Source organism: Saccopteryx bilineata, chromosome 4, assembly GCF_036850765.1.
Source record: "Saccopteryx bilineata isolate mSacBil1 chromosome 4, mSacBil1_pri_phased_curated, whole genome shotgun sequence".
Lineage (NCBI taxonomy): Eukaryota > Metazoa > Chordata > Mammalia > Chiroptera > Emballonuridae > Saccopteryx > Saccopteryx bilineata.
Window position 1 is genome coordinate 34,054,575 of NC_089493.1, and position 24,309 is coordinate 34,078,883.

General features: G+C 42.1%; 1 protein-coding gene across 2 annotated transcripts in view; it reads right to left on the bottom strand.

The window, feature by feature from the left end:
• Positions 1-24,084, bottom strand: part of GARIN2 (golgi associated RAB2 interactor family member 2) — a 40,801-nt gene extending 16,717 nt beyond the window's left edge. The window contains exons 1-6 of one of the 2 annotated variants that reach the window (XM_066276033.1): positions 24,024-24,084; positions 17,276-17,364; positions 15,593-15,755; positions 12,957-13,156; positions 11,694-12,228; positions 7,183-7,509 (exon numbers count right to left, since the gene is read on the bottom strand). In XM_066276033.1, the coding sequence (XP_066132130.1) occupies positions 7,183-7,509; positions 11,694-12,228; positions 12,957-13,156; positions 15,593-15,751 (1,221 nt within the window). In that variant the 5' untranslated portion in view covers positions 15,752-15,755; positions 17,276-17,364; positions 24,024-24,084. Of the gene's footprint in view, positions 1-7,182; positions 7,510-11,693; positions 12,229-12,956; positions 13,157-15,592; positions 15,756-17,275; positions 17,365-20,789; positions 20,841-24,023 lie in introns of those variants that run through there. The other variant, XM_066276032.1, reaches the window with a different exon arrangement.
• Between the last annotated feature and the right edge of the window lie 225 nt (positions 24,085-24,309).

A 24,309-nucleotide genomic window follows, 5' to 3' on the forward strand; every position in this document is an offset into this window, starting at 1 on the left:
TGTATCTTTTTTGATTTCCCTTAACAATGCTTTGTAGTTTTCATTATATAGGTTCTTTACATTCTTTGTTATGTTTATTCCTAGCTATTTTATTTTTCTTGTTGCAACCATAAAAGGGATTATTTTTTTGAGTACGTTTTCTGATGTTTCATTGTTGGCATATAGGAAGGCAATAGACTTTTGTATATTAATTTTTTATCCTGCAACCTTACCGTATTGGTTTATTGTTTCTAAATTTTTTTTTTTGTATTTTTCTGAAGCTGGAAACGGGGAGAGACAGTCAGACAGACTCCCGCATGCGCCCGACCGAGATCCACCCGGCACGCCCACCAGGGGCGACGCTCTGCCCACCAGGGGGCGATGCTTTGCTCCTCCGGGGCGTCACTCTGCCGCGACCAGAGCCACTCTAGTGCCTGGGGCAGAGGCCAAGGAGCCATCCCCAGCGCCCAGGCCATCTTTGCTCCAATGGAGCCTTGGCTGCGGGAGGGGAAGAGAGAGACAGAGAGGAAGGGGGGGGTGGAGAAGCAAATGGGCACTTCTCCTATGTGCCCTGGCTGGGAATCAAACCCGGGTCCCCCGCACGCCAGACTGACGCTCTACCGCTGAGCCAACCAGCCAGGGCCTGTTTCTAATAGTCTTTTTGTGGAGTCTTTGGAGTTTTTGACGTACAGGATCATATCATCTGCAAAAAGTGAAACCTTTACTTCTTCATTTCCAGTATGAATGCCTTTTATTTCTTTCTCTTGTCTGATTGCTCTGGCTCGAAGTTCCAGCACTACATTGAATAAGAGTGGAAAGAGTGGACAACCTTCTCTTGTTCCTGATTTTAGAGGAAAAGTCCTCAGTTTTATGCCATTTAATATGATGTTAGCTGATGGTTTGTCATAAATGGGCTTTATTATGTTGAGGTATTTTCCTTCTATACCCATTTTGTTGAGTGTTTTAAACATAAAATGATGTATTTTATCAAATGCCTTTTTCTGTATCTATTGATAGGATTATATGGTTTTTGTTCTTTGTTTTGTTGTTATGGTGTATTACATTAACTGTTTTACATATGTTGAACCATCTTTGTGATTCTGGGATGAATCCACTTGATCATGATGAATTATTTTTTAAAGGTGTTGTTGTAGTTGATTTAATAGTATTTAGTTTAGGATTTTAGTATCTGTATTTGTTAAAGATACTGGTCTGTAGTTTTCTTTCTTTGTGTTGTCTTTGCCAGGTTTTGGTATGAGGGTTATATTGGCTTCATAAAATGTGTTTGGAAGTCTTGCTTCTTCTTCAATTTTTTGGAAGACTTTGAGTAGAATAGGAACCAAGTCTTGTTTGAATGTTTGATTGAATTCACTAGTATGGCCGTCTGGCCCTGGACTTTTATTTTTTGGGAGGTTTTTTGATAGTTGTTTCTATTTCTCCCTGCTTATGGGTCTGTTTAGGCTATCTATTTCTTCATGACTCAGTCTAGGAAGGTTATATTGTTCTAGGAATTTATCCATTTCTTCTATATTGTTAAATTTGGTGGCATATAGTTTTTCATAGTATTCTATAATAATTCTTTGTATATCTATGATATCTGTAGTGATTTCTCCTCTTTCATTTTGGATTTTGTTTATATGAATCTTTTCTCTTTTTCCTTAGTGAGTCTTGCCAAGGGTTTGTCAATTTTGTTGATCTTTTCAAAGAACCAGCTCCTTGTTTTATTGATTTTTTCTATAGTTTTTCTGCTTTCTATTTCATTTATTTCTGCTCTGATTTTTATTATTTCCTTTCTTCTACTGGTTTTCGGTTGCCTTTGTTCTTTTTCTTCTAGTTTCTTAAGATACGATTTTAAGTTGTTTACTTGGGCTCTCTTTGTTCATAGAGGCCTGCAGTGATATGAACTTCCCTCTTTTTACTGCTTTTCTGCATCCCAGAGATTCTGATATGTTATATTGTTATTTTTGTTTGTCTGTATGTATCTTTTGATCTTTGCTTTTATTTCTTCTTTGACCCATTCATTTTTTAGAAGTATGTTGTTTAATTTCCATATTTTTGTGGGTTTGTTTACTTCTTTTTTGCAGTTGAATTATAGTTTCAAAGCTTTATTGTCAGAGAATATGCTTGGTATAATTTCAATCTTTCTGAGTTTGTTGATGTTAGTTTTGTGGTCCAACATATGGTCAATTCTTAAAAATGTTCAATGTACACTGGAGAAAAATGTATACTCTGGCATTTTTGGATGAAATGCACTTTAGATGTCTATCATATCCAATTTTTCTAGTGTTTTGTTTAAGGCCCATATTTCTTTATTGATTTTCTGTTTAGATGAATGATCTAGATCCATCAGCAATGTATTAAGGTCTCTAAGTATGTTTGTATTTTTGTCGGTTTTTATTTTTAGATCAGTTAGTAGATGTCTTATATACTTTGGTGCTCCTTGGTTTGGTGCATATATGTTAAGAAGTGTTATGTCTTCTTGATTCAGTGTCTCCTTTATCATTATGAAATGACTATCTTTGTCTCTGATCACCTTTGCTGTCTTGTAGTCAGCATTGTTAGATATGAATATGGCTACACCTGCTTTTTTTTGAACAATCAATTAAGATAACTCACTACCTTTGGACCAGCCACCTGCTTTTCTTTGGATGTTATTTGCTTAGAGAATCGCTTTCCAACCTTTCACTTAGAATTTGTTTTTATCCTTGTAGTTTAGATGTGTTTCTTGAAGGCAGCATACAGTTAGATTTTCTTTTTTGATCCATTCTGCTACTGTGTCTTTTTATTAGTGAGTTCAATCCATTTACATTTATTGTAATTATTGACACTTGAGGGTTTCCTATTGCCATTTTATGTATTGCTTTCTGATAGCTTTGTATCTTGCTTGGTTCTTCTCTTTTGTTTTTCTATCATTTGTTTTTGTTTGGTTGTATTTCATACTTCTTTCCTTTGTTTCTTCTTTTTTTAAGCCATGTGTTTCTGTAGTGGTTTTTTCAGGGGTGGTTACCATTGAGTAATAAAAAGGATATGTATCTTACTAATTGTAGTACATTATCTCATGAGTGCTTCTGCAATCCATCCTCCTTTGCTACTGTTAATCTTTGTCCTCTTCCCTTTTTTGTTTTTGTTGTCACAGTTTAATCTTGTTTTTATTGTGATCCTGATGGAGCTTTTACTTGTAATATTTTTGTTGTTCTTTATATCTGGTTGAATAACCCCCTTTAGTATTTCCTGAAGTGGGGGTTTTCTGGTGAATAAATTCCCTCATCTTTTCTATATCTGTGAATGTTTTTATTCCCCCTTCGTATTTGAAGGATTGCTTTGATGAATATAGTATTCTTGGTTGGAAGTTCCTCTTTTTCAGTAGTTTAAATATTGGGGTCTACTCTCTTATGACTTGTAGAGTTTCTGCTGAGAAATCTAATGATAACCTAATGGGCCTTCCTTTATATGTTGTATTCTTCTTTTCCCTGGCTGCCTTGAGGATTTTTTCTTTGTCATTGGTTTGTGATCATTTCATTACGATGTGTCTTGGAGTAAGTCTGCTTGGGTTAAGGTAACTCAGTGTTCTGTTTACTTCTTGGATTTGAGGCTCTAATTCTTTCCACAGGCTTGGGAAGTTCTTGTCTATTATTTGTTTGAATATGTTCTCCATTCCATTTTCTCTCTCTTCTTCTGATATACCCATTATTCTTATGTTGCTCTTTCTAATGGATTCAGTCAATTACTGTAAGGCTTTCTCATTTTTTAAATTCATGAGTCTCTCTTTTCTTCTCTCTGTAGTGTCTCTAGTTGCCTGTCTTCTATGTCACTAATTCTCTCCTATATCTTGCCTGTTTTTTTTTTTTTTTTGTATTTTTCTGAAGCTGGAAACAGGGAGAGACAGTCAGACAGACTCCCGCATGCGCCCGACCAGGATCCACCCGGCACGCCCACCAGGGGCGAAGCTCTGCCCACCAGGGGGCGATGCTCTTCCCCTCTGGGGCGTCACTCTGCCGCGACCAGAGCCACTCTAGCACCTGGGGCAGAGGCCAAGGAGCCATCCCCAGCGCCTGGGCCATCTTTGCTCCAATGGAACCTTGGCTGCGGGAAGGGAAGAGAGAGACAGAGAGGAAGGGGGGGGGGTGGAGAAGCAAATGGGCGCTTCTCCTATGTGCCCTGGCCGGGAATCAAACCCGGGTCCCCCGCACGCCAGGCCGACGCTCTACCGCTGAGCCAACCGGCCAGGGCCTATCTTGCCTGTTTTATTAGCTAAGCTTGTTATCTCATTTTTCAATTCATGTATTGAGTTTTTTATCTCCGCTTGATTTCTTTTCATAGTTTCAATTTCTTTGGTGATGTATTCTTTTTGTTCATTGAATTGTTTTTCTGAGTTCTCTAAATTGCCTTTCCATGCTTTCTTGTATTTCCCTGAGTATTTTTAGGACTTCAATTTTTAATTTTTGGTCATTTAACTCCAAGGTTTCCAAGCAATTAAAATTTTTTCTAGAGATTTTTCATCATTTATCTGAGCTACATCTCTGTCTTTTGTAGCCATAATATTTTATTTCTTTTTCCTTAATGGCATTTGAGGGTAGTACTGTTAATAACACTAATAAGAGATGATTAAAATAAATAAAATAAAAGTTGAAAAAATACAGTGAAAAAATGAAAATTCTATTATGATAAGTGGAACAAAAACTACATAGAATGGGGAGCTAGAGCTGGGGAAAATTACAAAGGACAGAAAATGAAATAAAAACACACAAAATGCCACAAGAAAAATGTAAATCCAGAATAAAATAATTTCATGATTAATGATGATCAAATGAGAGAAAATGAAAAAGAGAACAAAAGAAGAAAAAAGGTTAATGTTTTTGAAATGTAACCATCATAAAAAAACAAGAATGAAAAATGTAACACCTATGGATAATGAAGTTCAAAAGGAAAAGGAAAGAATAAGATGAAAAGAAGATAAAATGACTAAAGAGAAAAAAACAGGTAAAAAAACAAGAAAAAATGAAAAAAGTTATAAAAAATGTAATTTCTTCCTGGTTTTCAGTGGTAGCTTCTTTTTTTTTCTTTTTCTTTTTGGCAGGTGGCGCTGTACTACAAGTTTTGACCCTGTGGTGCTCTTGAGTAGAGATTTGCTGATGAGTTGCTATAGCGTTGATGTAGGCTGGGCCTTAGTCCTGTTGGTAGCGGGGCTTGTTAGTGTTTGCAGGCTCTGACAATGGGAGACTCGGTTTTCCAAGTGCTTCTCCCCACGTCTCTTCTTTTTTGAGCTAGCAGCCTGGGGAGTCAGCTGTGAAGTTGCCCCAGCCACTGCTTGTGGAGCAAGGGGCTCTAAGAGCTGCCAAGTCCTTCCTCCAGCACCGCTCAAAGCACAGTTCTGGGTAAGGCTGTGCCAACCAGAGCCACCAGCAAAAGCATGCAGGCAGGGCAGGGAGCCGATTGCTGATCAGGCACCTTTTTAAGGGCCCCCAGGCATGTCTAGTATACCTCAGTGCTCCGTGGTTCTTATCTCCCTTGTGCCCTGTTTGGAAGCCCGCAGCTGGACCTCATGACTTCTGCAGTGCACTCGGAGGTCTGCTCCATGGGAATGTGCTTTCTGACTTGTATTGGCTGGCAGAGGTGCCCCGCCCAGATAGGTCCAGGCCTAGGGATGCCGGCTTTTGTGCACTTCCCATTCTGTTGGTTGGGGACCTGGGCCACACAGAAACGCTGGCTACAGCCCATGTGGAAGTCCACTGCTGACAATCTCGGGCCTAGTCATTCTGCCTGTGAACACACGCGCCCACTCCAGAGGTACCATGGTGGAGCCACTCACATACCTCCCATGATCACGGACCAGGAGTGCACAAAGCCCAAAGCCGCTCTGGTGCCGGCCTCCATGGGCAACCCACTCCAGCCACCTTCGTCGAAGTCTGCCAACCGCGCTAGCCTTGCGTCTGTGATCTCAGGCCAAGCCAGCTCATTCTCTCCTCTGCTTGATCATCTTCCCTAGTCTAGCTTCTTCCCTCTCTCCCAGATCCTTCGTTTCTCTTGGTTACAGGTGAAAGCGACCCTTCCTCAGATCAGTGAGGAAAGCGGAATACTCTGTTCTTCATCTTATTTCCTTCAGAGTGGATTATACATTCAGCCACCTTTTTGCCCAATCATACTTTTGTCTGGTGTGTATATATTTCAGATGCTCCTGAGATTGTTTCTTTGTCTCTATTTGTTGAAATTTCAGGGGAAGATATTGGGAGCACCCCTCATGGTGCCATTTCTCTGATGTCACTCTGTTCTCTTTTTTGTTTTTTTTTAAGTGAAAGGAGGGGAGATAGAGATACAGACTCCTATATGTGCCCAGATAGGGATCCACCCAGCAAACCCCATCTGAGGCCGATGCTTGGACCAACCAAGCTATCCTCAGTGCTTTGGTCTGATGCTCAAACCAATCAAGCTGCTGGCTATGAGAGGGGAAGAGAGTAATGGGGGGGATGGGGTAAAAGGAGGGGGAAAGAAGCAGATGGTTGCTTCTCTTGTGTGCCCTGACGGGATCAAACCCAGGACATCTGCATTCTGGGCTGACACTCTGTCCACTGAGCCAACTGGCCAGGACCTGTTTATTTCTTTTTTTAGGTTTGTTTCCATATGCTCCTTTTTTATATTTAAAAAGAATTCAGACACCATTCATTGCATCTCTCATTTTCATTATTGCTAATATAAGCATTTAGATCTATATTTTCCTCTGGTTTCTTACTCCAGAATGATTGAATTGCCTTTCATCTTTATAATTTTATAGTGCTTTCTTCCATTCATCTTGCAGCTGAATATTAAAGTTATGAAAATAGTTTTTTCAGATTACTAAGCTATTAGTTCAAAATGTAGAAAAGTGTAAGGGATACATAGAGGAGAAAATATAGAGATGCATAAAAAGAAAAAGGACCCAATCTTTGCTCTAGAAATTGTGTCCCCTAACTCCTAAATATGGACCTGTGATTCTAGTCTATTTTCTTCAGCACACACAGTTGACACTAAGCAGACAGCCCAGAAAGCCAACTGAATGGTGTGGGAAGCGGGAGTGAAAATAAAAATTAGACAAGATTGAACCAAATGTGGATAATTAAGAGTTGACTATGTCATCATTAGATTATATTGTCTCTATGTCTGAGACTCTTTAGATACAAATGTCCAAGTTGCAGAGACTTTAAAGTTGCATACACTTATTTACCTTACCTCAGCCTTAACAGCCTGCAGCATTTCCTGCGTCACGTACCTGGATTCTTCAGCCTTGAGAGTCGTGCTTTTAAAATCAGTTGTCCTTTTTTCTTTTCTTTTCTTTTCTTTTAAATCAGTTGTTCTTATTTCCATGGTTTCATCACTCACCTCCTTGCATGTATTTGCCTCACTTCCTTTAGTAGACAAGGTAGTATGAAAACATTTTTCACCTTCAAAAGTCAGTGTTACGTCTGAGATGGTGATGTGTTTTGAGCTTCCTTTTAACTCAGTCTTACTTTTTGTATCTTGTAGACACCCATGCTTCAGAGTGTTTTCCATTTTTTGCTTTGAAAATAACAAGCAGCAGCAAATCAGATAACAGAAGGACATTATAGAGATATACTTTATTTATGGAGCTGCATCTAAAACAGTAATCATTTTATTTATATCTGCTGGGCGCCTTTGAGTGCACAGGCACATTACGGAGGGAACGATGTTTGCTGTTACATCGAGGAGGCCAGGTTGGGGGGCGGGGTGTCGGAGGCTGGCAATGTGGAGACCTGGCACAGCACATTGAAAAACTAATGTGGTCATTATACGAAAGTCACCTCACACAGGAAAATAAGTGCTTACTTACAGTACTTCCTGTGCCTGAATTGTCAGGGAAAGGAAGGTTTTCTGAACTGCCTTGCTAACTAATCTCCAGTGTGAGGCTATGCTTGATTTAATAGGTGAGAGGAGTTGTAAGTTCATAATAATATTGAAGTGTTTGTTTTTCAAAAGTCTTAGAACCTCTATCTAAGACTTAATATCGTAAAATGTCCCCTGTTCTCCTAATTTCCTAATTTCTGTTAACGCACTACCTCTCGGAGTCACACTCCCTGTCTTCCTCAGAATCTCTCTCAGGCTGGGAGCAATTGGCCAGCCAGTTCTAAAGACTGCGTCTCTTGCACCCCTTGCTTCTGCACCTACCTAGTCCATAGCCTCCGTTCCCTTTCCTTGAAAACAATGCAATCATTTTCTTCCTTAAAAACATCATTTTGCCCTGGCCGGTTGGCTCAGCGGTAGAGCGTCGGCCTAGCGTGCGGAGGACCCGGGTTTGATTCCCGGCCAGGGCACACAGGAGAAGCGCCCATTTGCTTCTCCACCCCTCCGCCACACTTTCCTCTCTGTCTCTCTCTTCCCCTCCCGCAGCCAAGGCTCCATTGGAGCAAAGATGGCCCGGGCGCTGGGGATGGCTCTGTGGCCTCTGCCTCAGGCGCTAGAGTGGCTCTGGTCGCAACATGGCGACGCCCAGGATGGGCAGAGCATCGCCCCCTGGTGGGCAGAGCACCGCCCCTGGTGGGCGTGCCGGGTGGATCCCGGTCGGGCGCATGCGGGAGTCTGACTGTCTCTCCCTGTTTCCAGCTTCAGGAAAATGAAAGGAAAAAAAAAACAAAAAACATCATTTTGTCTGACAATGAAATACATATTTATTATAGAATTCTTTTTAAAATCCTGTAAGCTATAAAGTAAAAGGAAAAAAAGATATTGCTTGCTTGACACCACTGGTCAGAAATAACTACAACTATGGCACATTTCACTGGTCTTTCTGTCCATTTATTTATTTTTTATTTTTATTTTTTAGTGAGAGTAGGAGAGATACAGAGACAGACCAGGCATGCGCCTGGACTGGGATCTACCCCAACCCCTGTCTGAGGATGATGCTCTGCCCATTGGGGGCCATGCTCACTGAGCAATTTTCAGTGTCTGAGATGGAGGTTCTACCTGAGCCATACTCAGTGCCCAGGGTGAGGCGCCTGAATCCATCAGGCCATGGCTGCAGGAGAGGAAGAGAGAGAAAGAGAGAGAGAGAGAGAGAAGGGGTAGAGGGAAGGGTAGAGAAGCAGATGGTCGCTTCTCCTGTGTGCCCTGACTGGGAATCGAACCCAGGACTTCCACACACTGGTCAGTGCTCTACCACTGAGCCAACTGGCCAGGGTCCATTTATTTTGTATATGTCTGCTTTCTGATTCTATTTGTTTCATATCCTACACTTTTCACTTAATGACTTATTATAAGCATTTCCCTTATATCATTAAAAATTGAATTCTTTTCATTAAAAGTTAATTGTTTTTATTGTAGGAAACAGCAAATTCAGAAAAGTGTGAAGAAAACATGAATTTCCTATAATCTCCAAATCCAGAAATAAACTGTTAACAATAGGACTTTTTCTCCTTCTATTATCTCTGTGTGTTTTATACAGTAGGGATCATAGTCTTCATTTTTCTTTTTTTTTTTTAATTTTTTTTTTCTTTTCATTTTTCTGAAGCTGGAAACAGAGAGAGACAGTCAGACAGACTCCCGCATGCGCCCGACCGGGATCCACCCGGCACGCCCACCATGGGGTGACGCTTTGCCCACCAGGGGGTGATGCTCTGCCCATCCTGGGCGTCGCCATGTTGCGACCAGAGCCACTCTAGCGCCTGAGGCAGAGGCCACAGAGCCATCCCCAGCGCCCGGGCCATCTCTGCTCCAATGGAGCCTTGGCTGCGGGAGGGGAAGAGAGAGACAGAGAGGAACGCGCGGCGGAGGGGTGGAGAAGCAAATGGGCGCTTCTCCTGTGTGCCCTGGCCAGGAATCGAACCCGGGTCCTCCGCACGCTAGGCCGACGCTCTACCGCTGAGCCAACCGGCCAGGGCCCATAGTCTTCATTTTTCACTCAACTTTATATCATGAGAAGTTCTCCAAGTAAAGAAAAATTCTTCAATAATTTAAATTGCTACAGAATAGTCATTCATTTAACAAATATTTACTAAGTACCTATAATCCTGCCAAATACATACTATGGTCACTCCTGAGTAAGACATATACGGGCCTTCCCCTCATGAATTTAAGTCCATTTAGCCACTTCTTCTGTAGTAAACATTTTTACTTCCCTATTTTCATCATTTCATTTTTGTAAACATGGTATAGATATGGTATGATTAACATCTTTATATCTAAATCCTCATTCCTATTTCTGACTAATTCCTTTAGAAAGATTTCTAGAAGTGAACTTACAGAGTCAAAGAGTATAAACACTTTTAGGTTCTTGTTTCATAATAGTTTCAAGAAAGTTTGTATCAATTCTCATTCTTACCATGATGAATTCTGCGTTGACCACAGCTTTACTAACATCAACTATTTTTATTATTTTAATTAATAGTTTTAGAGTTATATCTCTCTCTATATATATTTATATGTGTGTGTGTGTGTGTGTGTGTGTGTGTGTGTGTGTGTGTCTGACAGAGACAGAGAGAGGGAAAGATAGGGACAGGCAGAAAGGGAGAGAGATGAGAAGCATCAATTCTTTGTTGCAGCTCCTGAGTTGTTCACTGATTGCTTTCTCATATGTGCCTTGACCAAGGGGCTACAGCAGAGCGAGTGACCCCTTGCTCAAACCAGTAGCCTTTGGGTCAAGCCAGCAACAATGGGGTCATGTCTATGATCCCACGCTCAAGCCAGTGACCCTGTACTCAAGCTGGTAAGCTTGCACTCGAGAAGGATGAGCCCGCACTCAAGCTGGCGACCTTGGGTTTTGGAACCTGGGTCTTCTGTGTCCCGGTCCAATGCTCTATCCACTGCACCACTGCCTGGTCAGCATAGTTATATGTTTTTTCTGAGTTTGCATTTTTTTTTATTCCTAGTGACGTTAAACTTTTTTCCCAATGTATTTATTGGAAATTTCTTTTTCTGTGAAACTTCTTCCTTGCCCTTTGCCAATTTTATTATTATTATTATTGTGGGCTCCATGGAGGTTCTCTGCAGTAGACCTCAAACTGATTTACCTATAATTCATTCTGCCATCAAATTAATCTTTTAAAAATACAGCTCCTTCACACCAAAAGGATGAAATCCACACTTCTTATTTTGATATTCAGGGTTTGCAAGCAACTGTTCAATCTTATATCCTAATATTCTCTACATAGGTTATGCCCCAGCCAAAATGAAGTGACCATTATTAAATATGGCTGTGTTTGTCCACTTTCTGGGCTATACTATAGCCACTCACTTTTTTTGGTATTTTAGTTTCTTATTTCCACCCTCACTTTTACCTATTGAAGTTTCACCCCATTCTTCAATGTACTGCATCTTTTCATATACATTTAAACCTTATAATTGCCCTTATATGATATTAATATCCTCACTTTTGAGATGAGGTGGAGACTCATGCAGGTTCAGTGACTTGGCCAGACTACTATGCAGCAGGTCAAAGTTCTGACCCAGGTCTTCTGATGCGGATCCCCAAGTTCTGTCCATCCCACCAGAACTCCCTGATACTGAGGGAAGTTTGGTGGTAAGGGTGCTCACTACCTATTTCAGGAAACACCTAACAAGTTCTTTACACCAGGGTTCAAGGATCAGATCTCCTCATTCAAATTACGTTACTCAGAGTAAGTTCAACAGGATTTTGATAGTCAATGTCCAGTAACTAACCAAGAAGAGTAATCTTGGTAATTATTCTTGTTCTTGATTATTAAAGAACGAAACTCTTTGATGTCACATACCTTTTCCTTTTGCTTGGCCCTTATTATGTCGTCATTTTCAAATACCACTTTGACCTCTGAGCTGTTTGTGACGTTATGGAGATCTGTGACTTCTGTGACTTCTGTGAAAATTCTTATATCTGGGGCCTCAGTGACCTCGTTTTCTGGAACATCCGTGAGGTCGCAGATATCGGTGGTGCCTTTCAATTCTGAGAAATCAACGCTTCCTATGGTACGGATAGGGTCTGAACACATGCAAACCTGTGGGGTCTGTGCAGCTGTGAATGCTGCAATGTCCACGGTATCCCCGGAGCCTGTGACGTCTGTGCTATTTGTGATTTCCGAGAGGCTTGAGACTTCCGACACTTTGGAAGCTTTGGTTTTCTCCTGATCCAAGAGGGAGATGAGTTCCACCCATTGAGAAAACAAGGTGTCCTGTTTGCACGCAGGGGGGCAGAGCTGTAGGTAGTAGCCTCGGCCACTCACCAGCTTTACTCTGAGTTGCATGTTCGCAGCGTTGTGCACAGACAGCGTCACAAACTGCAGAGGGAGAAACCTGTAAACACACACAGAGGTCATCTGGAGGCCTGAATGGAGACTTATCCAAAGGTCTTTCCTTTTATGCTTTATAGCAGTTTGAGGAGCGAGACGTAGGTCAACAGGCTTGTCTCCCACACAGGCCTGGGTAGGGGCAGGCAAGGGATGAGGCAGTGCCTTCTTGTGGCCGCCACGCCCCCAGGTCTGGTCCTTCACGTAGGAGGCTTAGAACTTTCGTTTTTAGTACATGTACTTGGGCTCCTGGGGATCATCTCACTTGAATCCATTTACTCCTAAGACTCCGATGTAGTAAAAAATCAGAGTATCAACTACTTACCACGAGAAATTGTCCTATTTAATCCTGCAAAATTGTGAGTTAGAGAAGTTGGATGATTTGCTGCTGTAGGCCACAGAGCAAGTTGGTGGCTTGGGAGAAGACCACAGCTAATTCTGCTAGAGGTTGGGATGCTGGGGGAGTGGGGGGAGCATAATCTAAGAGAGGCAGTTTGAGTCTTTGGTTCCTGTTACTTAAGCTTAATTTTGTTTTTCAATCGACTTCCTGTTTGACTGCCAGGTTGTCATAAACTATTTTCTCAGATTTTTAGGGTGCAGCTCTCTCGCCTGCAGCAAGGAGTGCAAGTGAGATGCTCCCTTGTAGCAACTGTCACCAGTGATCTCTATTTTCAGCTCCTCAAGGGTAAAGCATATTTTCTGAACCACCCTTCTCCTCGTCCTTTGGCAACTCACCTGGTGAGCACCAGGTTCTCTGGAGAAGGAGATGTGAAGAGACTTTTAAACAGCGGTTCTGAATCTTTCCGGGCGGCGGGCGTCAGATGTGCTAGCAGCATCACGTCGGGGGTGTTGTGGCTGCAATTGATCGAGCAGATGCCTACAGCCACCCAGTTGGCTCGATTATGAAGGTAAATGGATTCACCTTTCCTGTTGACCTACGGCAGAGAACAGGAAGAGGAGTTTTCTGATTAGGTGCATGGTCCCGGCTACCCCGCGTATCTAAACAGTGTAGGAAATAATGAAGAAATGAAGCATGCGATGCAATTTTTTCACTCACTTATTCATGTGAATTCTTAGAACTATCACAGTGAAAAGGCAGACATGGTCCCTGACCCGTGGAGGTCTCCCAGGGAAGGTGAACATTAAACAACGGTCACTAATTATTACTGTAAGAATAGTTACCAAGTCCAAGTTCAGGGTGCTGTGCTGTGGGACACAGAACAGGGGACTTGACTTAGAGGGGGATGGAGGAGTGGTGTGCTGGAAAGTGTGTAACAACTGTCTCTTGGAAGGTACATGGACATATATTTATTATAAATTTTACTGACATAAAACATAAGTAGAACACAATTTACAAATAGTGATATACAATGCCCTTTGTCTTAAATTCCATTCAACCAATTGAGTCTCACAAAAGTTGTCATTGACCTTTGCCAAACCCTTAAATCCATAGCCTCAAATGGAGTGAAATAACAGGAATAATGAGCCTTGAGTATCCGTTGCCTCTGCTTTTTAATAATTAATTTTTAATAGTGGTTGTGTTTAACAAACACTTGCAAAATGTCTGAACACTTATCAACTGGCCAGTCCTGGACCCCCTGGACATGCGGTTAGAGAAGTCTCCCCTGATGAAGGCACTTCTCACTGAGTGAGAACTTTCAGGCCGAGGATTTGCATGTGAAAAAAGCCCCAAAACCCAAGAACCTCAGCCAGTAGGTTCTCTGCCAGTTGGAAGAGGAGGAGGCTGGGAAGTGGGAGGATGGGGATGTGAAGAAAGTCAGAGAGGTTCCAAGCAACACTTGGTTTGTCACCTGAACAGTAACTTGTTCAAAAAATAAATCACTTAAAGACAAATTCTGAAAGAGGTCATAGCCTAACTATTGATTATGTACGCAATGCCATGCCCTCTTCTTCCCTATTAATAGAATTCTGGTTTTGTTTAGAACCCACCCCAGAGATGGTGCCTCATCTCAGGGGTTAAATGATATTTAACCTAAAGTCAGTCATGGTGACCCATCCCCTGCCAGTAATTGCTTTTAGCAGTGGCATGTGACCCAGGTCTGGCCAACGAGACACTAGTGGGGGCCTCCTGGTAGCTCTGGTAAAGGATTCTGAGCTCTCACAAAGATGTAAGGACAAGAGGCATCTCTTGTTGCTGGAAGCTGTCACTCTCCTGTTTGCAGGGGATGTTCAAGGGGAGCTAGCTTGAGGGTGACCGAGCAAAACGAGGAATCTGGGTCCTTGATGACACTCTCTGGGTGAGCTGATGCCTTGTGGTTCTTGCACTCTATTTGAGATATTTTTTTTTCCTTCATTTAAACCTGTTGAATCAGGAACCCATATGACTTACTGTATGTTGAAGGGCCTGATATGGGGCCATGGATGGTTTATAGAATGCTATAAACTGCCTCCCCCAGAGTTCATTAGAACATGCAAAGGTTTTTTGAAAAGTGTGCAAGAAGTGTGAAAAATAAAATAAGAAGATTATTAGTAGGAACGAAGCATATAGGAAGTAAAGTACATAAAACGATGACTTATTGCATGAGTTCTGTGGCATCACTTAAACATCAGTGTTTGTGGAGGTGTCGCCTCCGGCCTGTGGTTCCGCAGCTGGAAGGTCTCCCTAGTTCCCAGGTGTCAGTGCAGGGAGGTGTTTACGGAAGATAAAGAGGACGCCGTGCTCCTTCCCTGCCACCCCACTGTGGAATCGGCAGAGGAGCTCTGGAACGGGTGTGTCTTGTGCTCGACGTGGTTGTGGCATTGCAGTGAAGTTTAGGGGTATGGCCCACACCACTGAACTCATTTCCTTATTTCTTTGTCTGACTATTTTAACGTCGAATGTCCAAAGGAAAGTTAGGACTCCTTCCAAATGCATTTAAATGCAGTTTCATTCATAATGTAGCTACATTTCTCTGAAAGAAAACTTTTCTCCCTGACACAAGTTGGCAATCGTAATTTACCTTCAGAACTAAGAGCCAAAATTTACTTTAAACCTTATTTGTGCCATAAAGGTTATTCTTCTTTAAAATGTCTTCTGAGGCTAAGAAAGGAGTTATCTGACTGCTCTCCTGTGGCAGGATATCCTAAAAATGACTATGGGTTCTTCTCGTAATTTTGGGCAGATGATGATAGACAATTACGGTAGAGTTAGGACAGAATTCCTAGGTTAGAGTTGGGAAATTTTGAAATGAATTTTGCCTTCATATCACCATTATTTTCAGTTGTTTTTAAAGCTCTAAAGCTGTTGTTCCCTTTAACTGTATCTCACATTCCCTTGTCACATTTAAAACATTTCTCCTCCCAACCTTTCCAGTCATCTTCAACTAAGTGAGTGAGGTTATTGTAACATAATTCAGGGCTCAGAGATTTACCTGGATAAAACTGCCCTCTAACACAGGAGGAGACAGGTAAGGGACATACTCCCCTCCATCTGACATAGTTTGGAGATGTCCTGGGCTGATCGAGGGTGGGATGGCGATGGCATTTTGCTCACTGATCCTCGTGGGAGACTTCCTGTTCTTCTTCTTCATTGTGCTGACACACAGGTGTTGGGAAACCAACCAAGTAGGCAGACAAGGAACAGATGCAGAGAAAATTTAATATGACACTTATGTAGCCTCACTTATTCATTCAACAGCTTTTATCCACGTCTAGGATGTGCTAGGGACTTGGCATCCTGGAGATACACCTCAACGGGGCTGATAAGATCCCTCCCCTCAGGCAGCTTTTACACTGTGGGGAAGCAGAGAGCAAAAAAACTTAAAAAAAAAAAGAAAAAGAAAAAAGATCTTGGGTGATAAGGGCTACAAAGACTCTAGAACAGATACAGGGAATAAAAATCGCCTGGGGCTTGGGGCTGGCCCCATTGACTCTGTGGGTTAGGAAAGGCCTCTCACAACATATGCCCCATGCCCCCCAAACCATTATTTTCTGTCTTCTTAATTAATGTACTACTCTCCCTTCCAGCATTCAGGGTTCACAAGTCATTTTTTTGTAAATAGATTATAAACACTGTGCTACGCTGAGAGCATGTCTTCCTGACCATTCACCTATGCCCGAGGCGGAGCTGTCGGACCGGAGGTAAATAGGGGATCTCGATCTAATCCATGACAGTTATTCATCTCCTGCTCTCTCTCCCAAAACCGCTGCAGCAATGGCTCTGCATCACTAGGTCTTATCTATTGATACTAAGAATCACAGAATCTCAGGAAGGCAACAAGGCCCCAGAATAGAATTCTGTTCAAATGTTCACCCCTCTCTCTTCACAAACTCCATACCGGTTAGAGGAAGAGTCCTTAGCTGGCAGCGGAGCTCCTGTGGACACATTTCCACCTCAGTTCTTCCTCAGAGACTTAATTTTCCCCCTGGCCTGAACTAATCCTTACTGTCCTCGTCAGAGCCGTGGGGCACAGAGGCCACACTGCTGCCTGACATCCTTCGAGCGTATGACTGGGCGCGGTGAGCGTGGGAGCTCCTCACAGACCTCTCGCTGGTGGACACTAAATGAATGCCTCCCTAGCGCCAGCTCACGCTGGAACATACGGGAAGTAAAATGAGTCAAGAAGAACAAAAAAGTAAAATAGTCCAGAGAAGTCAAAACATAAGAAGAATGAGACCAAAAAAAGCAAAAAAAAAAAAAAAAAAAAAAAAAAAAAAAAAGGCAGCACTTCAGGAAAAAAAGAAAAAGAGAGAGAAGAAACAACTGCCACCTAAAATAGAAAGGAAAATAATAACCAACAGAATTCACTTAGTGCTTGTTGTGTGGGAGGCAATAACGGCTTACGTGCCCTCATTTAATTCTGGTGACACTATGAAGTAGCATTATTAATGTAATCATTTGATACATTGTGCAATCGAGGCTTGGAGATAGGAAGTAACTTACCCAGCGTCACACAGCTGAACTCCCAGAGGAGGGAAAGAGGAAAAGAAAGCCTGGAAAGTGAAGGAAGTAGAAAAGGAAGGGAAAGAGAAAGGAGGAAAGAGAGACAAAAGGGAAGGAAAGCATGCATGGTGTATCTCACATGGTCTCATCAGCACGCACCATCATATCCTACCTTAACTCATGACCAAGCCCCAGTCCTTTCCGGGAGACAGTGTTTTAAAACTCACTTCAGTTTGGACTTCTTCTTTTTCATGATGAAGTCTTTTGTGAAAGAAATACAAATAGAAAATAAAGTATCTAGTACAATTTCAAGAAAATTTCAATAGTAATCCTTATTTTTATTTCAAATGTGAGCTTCATGGTTTAAAAAGAGTTCTTCCAGTCAAACTAGGTGGGCGAAATGTTCACAGGGCTGCTGTCTATATCTGAGCTAAACTTTTGTCAACGATCCTACTCATGGTCTTTTGGCAAGTAGAATGGGCAAACATAAGTCTATGGCTCATAGTTGGCCAAACAGTGAAATCCTGGGCTCCTATAGCCAATGAAGATATTTGTTAATGTGACAAAGGAAGTAATGTAGATGCAAATAACCTTTATGCAGTGGAGCTTTGTAAGAAGCCTGAGAGTTTTCTTTCTGTACATAAGCCAGAGTAGCTTAAACAACTCTCTAACTTCCCAGCTGGTAGTTATTGAATGTATGCATAATATTTATATATACTTATATATGCTTATGCTCAATATTTTGACACTTGTGTATAGTTCTCATATCCTATTGTGATTACAGTCACTATAGACAATTCTATCTCATCTCCATACAATTCTGATTCAGGTAACCCCTTCAGGAATACCTGAACCAGGTGAACTACAACTATAGTTGCTATCAGAATTTAAGAGGCACAAGGCCAATGTGAAAACTGGGTTGGTGGGAATATAATGGGTTCTGGAGTCAGACACATCCAGGTTTATATTTGGACTCTATCACTTGCTACTTTTGTGTCTTTGGACCATGTTACTAACATCTCTGAGCTCAATTTCCTCATCTATAAAATGAGGATAAAACTAGCCAACTCAATGCAGTGTTGGGGTGAGTGAATGCACACTGATGTATAGAAAACACTGAACACGGTGTCTGTCTCTCTTGATTATTGCTAGTTTCATATTTCCCACATTTCATCCATTCTAAGAAACATGTTTTTCCTTAGCTTAACAACTCTGAAATGGAATAAATCTTGTGACCACTAGGAATAATGGCATGGTGGTTGTCATTTGGCTGCATATGCATGAACTTAATCATGGTTGTTCATAATAAATTATGTACATTGATTGTAGCTGGGTTGCATTTAATTGCCATTTAAAATATGTTCCTAACGGGTTACCTGAAAACCTTTTGTTGCTATCTTCTGGTAAAATTGAGAAATTCTAGGACATAACTTGCAGAGTGCATGTTGGAAACCCAGGAAAATTTTCCAGAGACTAGAATGGAACACTTCTTTAAGAAATGCACAGAGGATGGTGGCATGAAGGATGACTAATTATGTGTGGAAGACATCTAAGTAATAAGAAAGCATTGAATTATGTAATTAGTAGCATTTGTTTTCTTTCTCAGTGTCCACAAAATAATGGTATCTTATAATTGACGGTTGGTTCAGTGGTAGAGTGTTGGCCCAGCGTGTGGAAATCCTGGTTTTGAAGCACCCCCCCCCCATATCTCTCTCTCTTTTTTTCCCTCCCACAGCCATGGCTTGAGTGGTTTGAATGGTTTCAGCAAAAGTTGGCCCTGGGTGCTGAGGATGGCTCCATGGCCTTAGCCTCAGGCTCTAAAATAGCTTGGTTGATGAGCAATGGAGCTGTGGCCCAGCTGAGCAGAGTATCACCTAGTAGGGGTCTGCTGGCTGGATCCCGGTCAGGGTGCATGTGGGAATCTGTTTTTGCCTCCCTACCTCTCACTTAAAAAAGAAAGAAAAGCACTGTTAGCTTTCAGTAAAAGGTAGAGAGATTCCATATTAAATCTGATCTCAGACCAGAAGGCGATGCCAGTGGTTTAACAAGGAAAACTAAGTTCAGAGAAGCAATGAGCTGCATACATTTCAGGGGTGGAACTAATTCAGTAGTTTGCGAGAGCAAATTACTTTTGCTCTAGCCTTTGCATAATGTCATCAGGACCTCCCTATCTGGATAATGTTCCAAGGATGACCAAGGCCCCATTAGAGCTAAGAATAGTGTGGGTGTGAGGTACTACCCTATGGTGGTGGTGGTATGTCTTCAGTTTCCCAGGAATAAATGCAGTCATTAGGAATTATTTTTTGGAACCAGGAAAGCTTGAGTTTTAATGGAAACTGAGAAGGGGGAGGGAGTGTATGTCTGGGAGACAGTGTAGAAGTGTTTCTGTGGGCTTTTCTGACCACCTAATTCCGAGTGTTGTCTACAAATGCTCCTACAATGTTCTCTATAAGTATTTGCTATTTACCATTCCCATGTGGTTTTCCCCCTGGTATTTTGTTATAAAAAAATTTCAAACCTATGGCAAAGTTGAAAGAATTCTATAGTGAACACCCATATATTGACCACCTAGAGTCTCTTGTCTTTTTCTTTTATGTTATTTCAGTAATGCCATGAAAGCTCTTAAATGACGGTGTTTACCCATCACTTGTTAAAGCTGTTCTCTGTGATACTTGGTGCCAAGGCTAGTTCCTCACAGCACTTTGAAGTGTAGCATTTACCTAGATGAATTTTTCTAAGATTCTTTTTTTTTTTTTTTCTTTTTTCTGAAGCTGGAAACAGGGAGAGACAGACAGACTCCTGCATGCGCCCGACCGGGATCCACCCGGCACGCCCACCAGGGGCGGTGCTCTGCCCCCCAGGGGGCGATGCTCTGCCCATCCTGGGCGTCGCCATATTGCGACCAGAGCCACTCTAGCGCCTGAGGCAGAGGCCACAGAGCCATCCCCAGCGCCCGGGCCATCTTTGCTCCAATGGAGCCTTGGCTGCGGGAGGGGAAGAGAGAGACAGAGAGGAAAGCGCGGCGGAGGGGTGGAGAAGCAAATGGGCGCTTCTCCTATGTGCCCTGGCCGGGAATCGAACCCGGGTCCTCCGCACGCTAGGCCGACGCTCTACCACTGAGCCAACCGGCCAGGGCCAATTTTTCTAAGATTCTTAACACACTAAGAAACATTTTTAGGATTGAGTCCATCACAATTCCAGGTTGCAATTTTGGTTACACCTTCGAGAAGTCTAAATATTGTGGCTTTTCTCTCCTGACAACAAGATCTCCTCAACTAACCTCTGAGCTTTGCATAGAAAAGCCCCGTGTTCGAATCTTCTCTCCCATTTGAAGAATTAAAAATCACTGTCTTTCCACAAATTCATTCCATTCTCAGGCACTTGTGGAAGAAAATTGGGGTAACAATTTGAAAAATTAAAATTTGTAGAGAATCTGGAAAACTTATTCTAATTTCAATCTCAAACTCAATGAAATTATTTTTTTAAAATTCAGCAATCAGATGTTATTTCTGAGCTTTCCTGCTTGTTCTGGTTATGGTACAAAAAATGAAACTAGAAGGAAAAGAGGAAAATAAAAATAAAAAAACCAGACACTTTGTCCTTGGATTATTTGAAATTGCATTGAACTATCCATTCCTTTAACTTCAGGTTCACAGCAAAGTTGAAGTAACTGGAGAGTCACTTACACAGAGGCGAGGTTGAAACAGACCTCCGGAGATCTCTTGGATGTTCATTAGAAGATGAGTCTCCAAATATCACGTTTCCAACTCTTCACATTTCTTTGGCAGAAGGTGTTTGTGTCTAGTGGCCAGGCAACTGACTAGTAAAAGAAGCCCTGGCAGCCAGGCTGATCTGGGCATTGTTCCATTGCTCCTGCATCATAATGGGCTGACATAGCCTCCCAACGAAGACAAGAGCCATGGGGAGGAGCAGCCTAAAGTGAGGTTCTGAGATTCGGTACTGTCACTATTCCAGGGAAGCCCAGACAGCTCAGGACTGGTCGTTCTGGTTGCAGTGTAAGGTTTTCAGATAAAAACTTTGGAGAGAAAAGTCAATTTAGCAATAGAATCACCATAGAAAAGATATACTGAGAAAGTTGAAAATACTTTATATCATTCATCTTTCAACTGACACAATTGATACCCGATATCCCTGTTTCCAGAGACAAACATATTTAAGTCCCTCTGAGCTTTGGTGAGGAGAAACTTCAAAAGAATATATGAATCTCAGGGGCAGAGGCCTCTGTCTTCAGACCGCCATCACTGAGTGTATTCTGGACACATCCTGAGTAGGCACTCAGTCTTTGTTGGACGAACGAATGGGTATAAATACACACACAGTATTTTCTTGAGGCTGTGTGATTAGGTTGCCTCCGCTTTTCTGTGTGGCTAGGAGGTTCTCCCCTTCCCTGTGACAGCATCCTCTGTTGCCTTCTGCATTTTGTCACGTACCACAGATGCCTACCTGTGTAGTTAACTCCTCACCTGCTCATGAGGATTGAAGGGCACAAGGGGTGCTGACCACTGAGGCTTGGAGATGGCCTTGGTGGATTCACTTCCTGTGAGTCACCATATTCTAGATTGAAATACTGGCTTTGGACAGAGCCCAGAGAATACCCAGTCTCTCCGAATAAACATGAACCATCTGAGTTTTGAGAGGATGATAGTGTTCCTATTTCCTCAAGAACTAACTGTAGCTTCCCTTGGGGACCAGGCATTGGTGTTGGAGAGACCACAAGATCCACTCCCATAGGATGTATATCAGGCAGTTTTCCCAGAGACAAAGTTGAGGGTTGGTGTCTAACTAGACTGTTGAATGGCATCAGGCTCTGGTGACAACTAGCTCAGCCTGCAGGCAAGAGCAGCCTCTCCATGCAGGCTCAGAGGGTTTCCCATTATTTTGGCCTCAGACACACCCTTTGCCATCTCCTGTCTGGAACAACCTCTTTTGGACGAACAAATTCTTCCTCTAGTCATCGAATTGCCCTGGACTAGATGGCCTGCCACCCATTTATTCATTCAGTATATTTATTGCATGATCCATTTGCCATGGACCTGTTCTTCTTGCCTCAGGGCCAGGAAACATTTTTGCATAAATCTGATCTCATCTCTTCCAAGTTGATGTTATTAATTTAATTATGATGTATCTTGATGAAAGTCTTTGATATTGTCTCTTCCATTTTCTTTTGCAGCTACTGGTATATTAAAAAGTGAAGAAATAGCAAAGGGAGAAAATAAAAATCATGCTATATTTTAAAAATTAACTTTTAAGATATTAATGCTTTTTAACACACACAGAATGTAAAACCTTACATATAAATTTCATTTGGAGTGGATGCCATAAGTCAGAATTTGAGGCTCTGTGTTGAAGTGAGGTTCATGCATGACCAGTTAGTACTCTGTCCTGTACCTCACGAGATTTGCCCGCTTGCTCATGCCTGCATGGTTTCTTCTCTGTAGATCCCATGTTCTAAGCTTGGGATATGAAGTTTTCCTGCCAGGTTCTGTCTCTGGTTTCTTGGTGAGTGTAATCCAAGGTCAATTCTGTTCATCAGCTCGGTAATGAGTACCTACAGCTTACTGGGCTACAAAGGTGAACAGCTTCTGCTTCAAGGAACTTCCTGTCAAGTGGGGGACGGGTCATGTGAGCAGATTATTCCACCGAGATGCAGTGATAAGCAGGAGCACAGATGAGGGGCACTTAGTTCAGTCTGGGGATTTAGGAAAGGGTTCCTGGAAGAGTTAATGCCCAAGTTAAATTTTGAAAGATTAGCCAGCCTGAGGAAAGGCACTGAGGCATGAAATGACATGGTTTAAAGGGGTGACTGCAAATGGTCAGGTATTACATAAAGTTGGAGGGAAAAAATATAGTTGGTGGAGGGGGAGACTGGATTGTAGAGGGCCTTGAATGCCCTCCTGAGGGCTTGGACCTCATCTGCTACAGTAATTTTCTAAGGAAGCATTTTAGCAGAGGGAAATTTATGTTCTGGATTGATCATTCTGGTAGCAGCACAAAGGATGGATTTTGGGACGACAGTTCTGGAGGTGCAGAGACCAGGTAGGTAGTAGTGGAATAAAAAACAGGGGGTTGCCTGACCTGTGGTGGCACAGTGGATAAAGCGTCAACCTGGAAACACTGAGGTCGCCGGATCGAAACCCTGGGCTTGCCTGGTCAAGGTACATATGGGAGTTGATGCTTCCAGCTCCTCCCCCCTTCTCTCTCTCTCTGTCTCTCCTCTCTATCCCTCTCTATCTCTCTCTCTCTCCTCTCTAAAAAAACAAATAAACAAAAAACAAACAAACAAACAAAAAAAAACCAGGGGGTTAATTTAGGAACTATATATTAATAGAGTTGATAGAATTTGGTGACTAACTGGATGCGGGGAGTGAGAAGAAAGAATGACTCAGAGGTTTCTGGTTTGGGAAACTGGTTAAATGGTGGTGTCATTAACCAGAAAACAAAAATATAGGCAGAGTAGCAGGTGTGGGAGGTAGAGAATGAGTTCTTTGTGGGAACCCTTGTCTAGCATGTTGTCTTGTGTTCAGTGGGTGTTTAGTAAATAACATTGTTTTTCAGAAAAGTTCAGTTGCTTCCCAATGTTCTTAGAATATCTGATGTATATCATAAAGTGTGTATATGTGTATTTAGTATTACACCCAAGATCCTATACATTTGTGAATGTGATCTGGCTCCATTTCTCTCCAACTGCTCACAAAAATTAGGGGTATTTCAAAATGAGTATGAAGCAATAAAATACCCCTAATTTTTGTGAGCAGTGTATATCTCAGACCACTTCTCCCTCCCTGATCATACTTCTGTCTCCCTTCTGATGTATTGTTTAAGCCCTTTTCTGTCTGAAATGCTCTTCCTCCAATTCTTAATGTGTGGGCCTTATTTTCAGATTTGAGTTCAAATGTTACCTGTTTAGAGAGCCCTTCCTCGATCTCTTGACAAGTGATTATCTCTCAGCTCCAAATCCGCCATTGCATTTTGCACTGTGGTGCTGGGGCTGGAACTCTGCAAACTACATTTATTTTGCCCGCTGACTTTCCTGTTAGGTTCAACAATAGGTTGCATTAGATTACAGGGAGCTTTGCAAGCAGAGGGAGGGAAGAAGGGACTTATGTTCCTTCCTGTTTATTTTTGTTTCTGTCACTGTCACCCTGACAACAAAGAGCAACTAGTTCTAGACTTTTTTTCCATCTC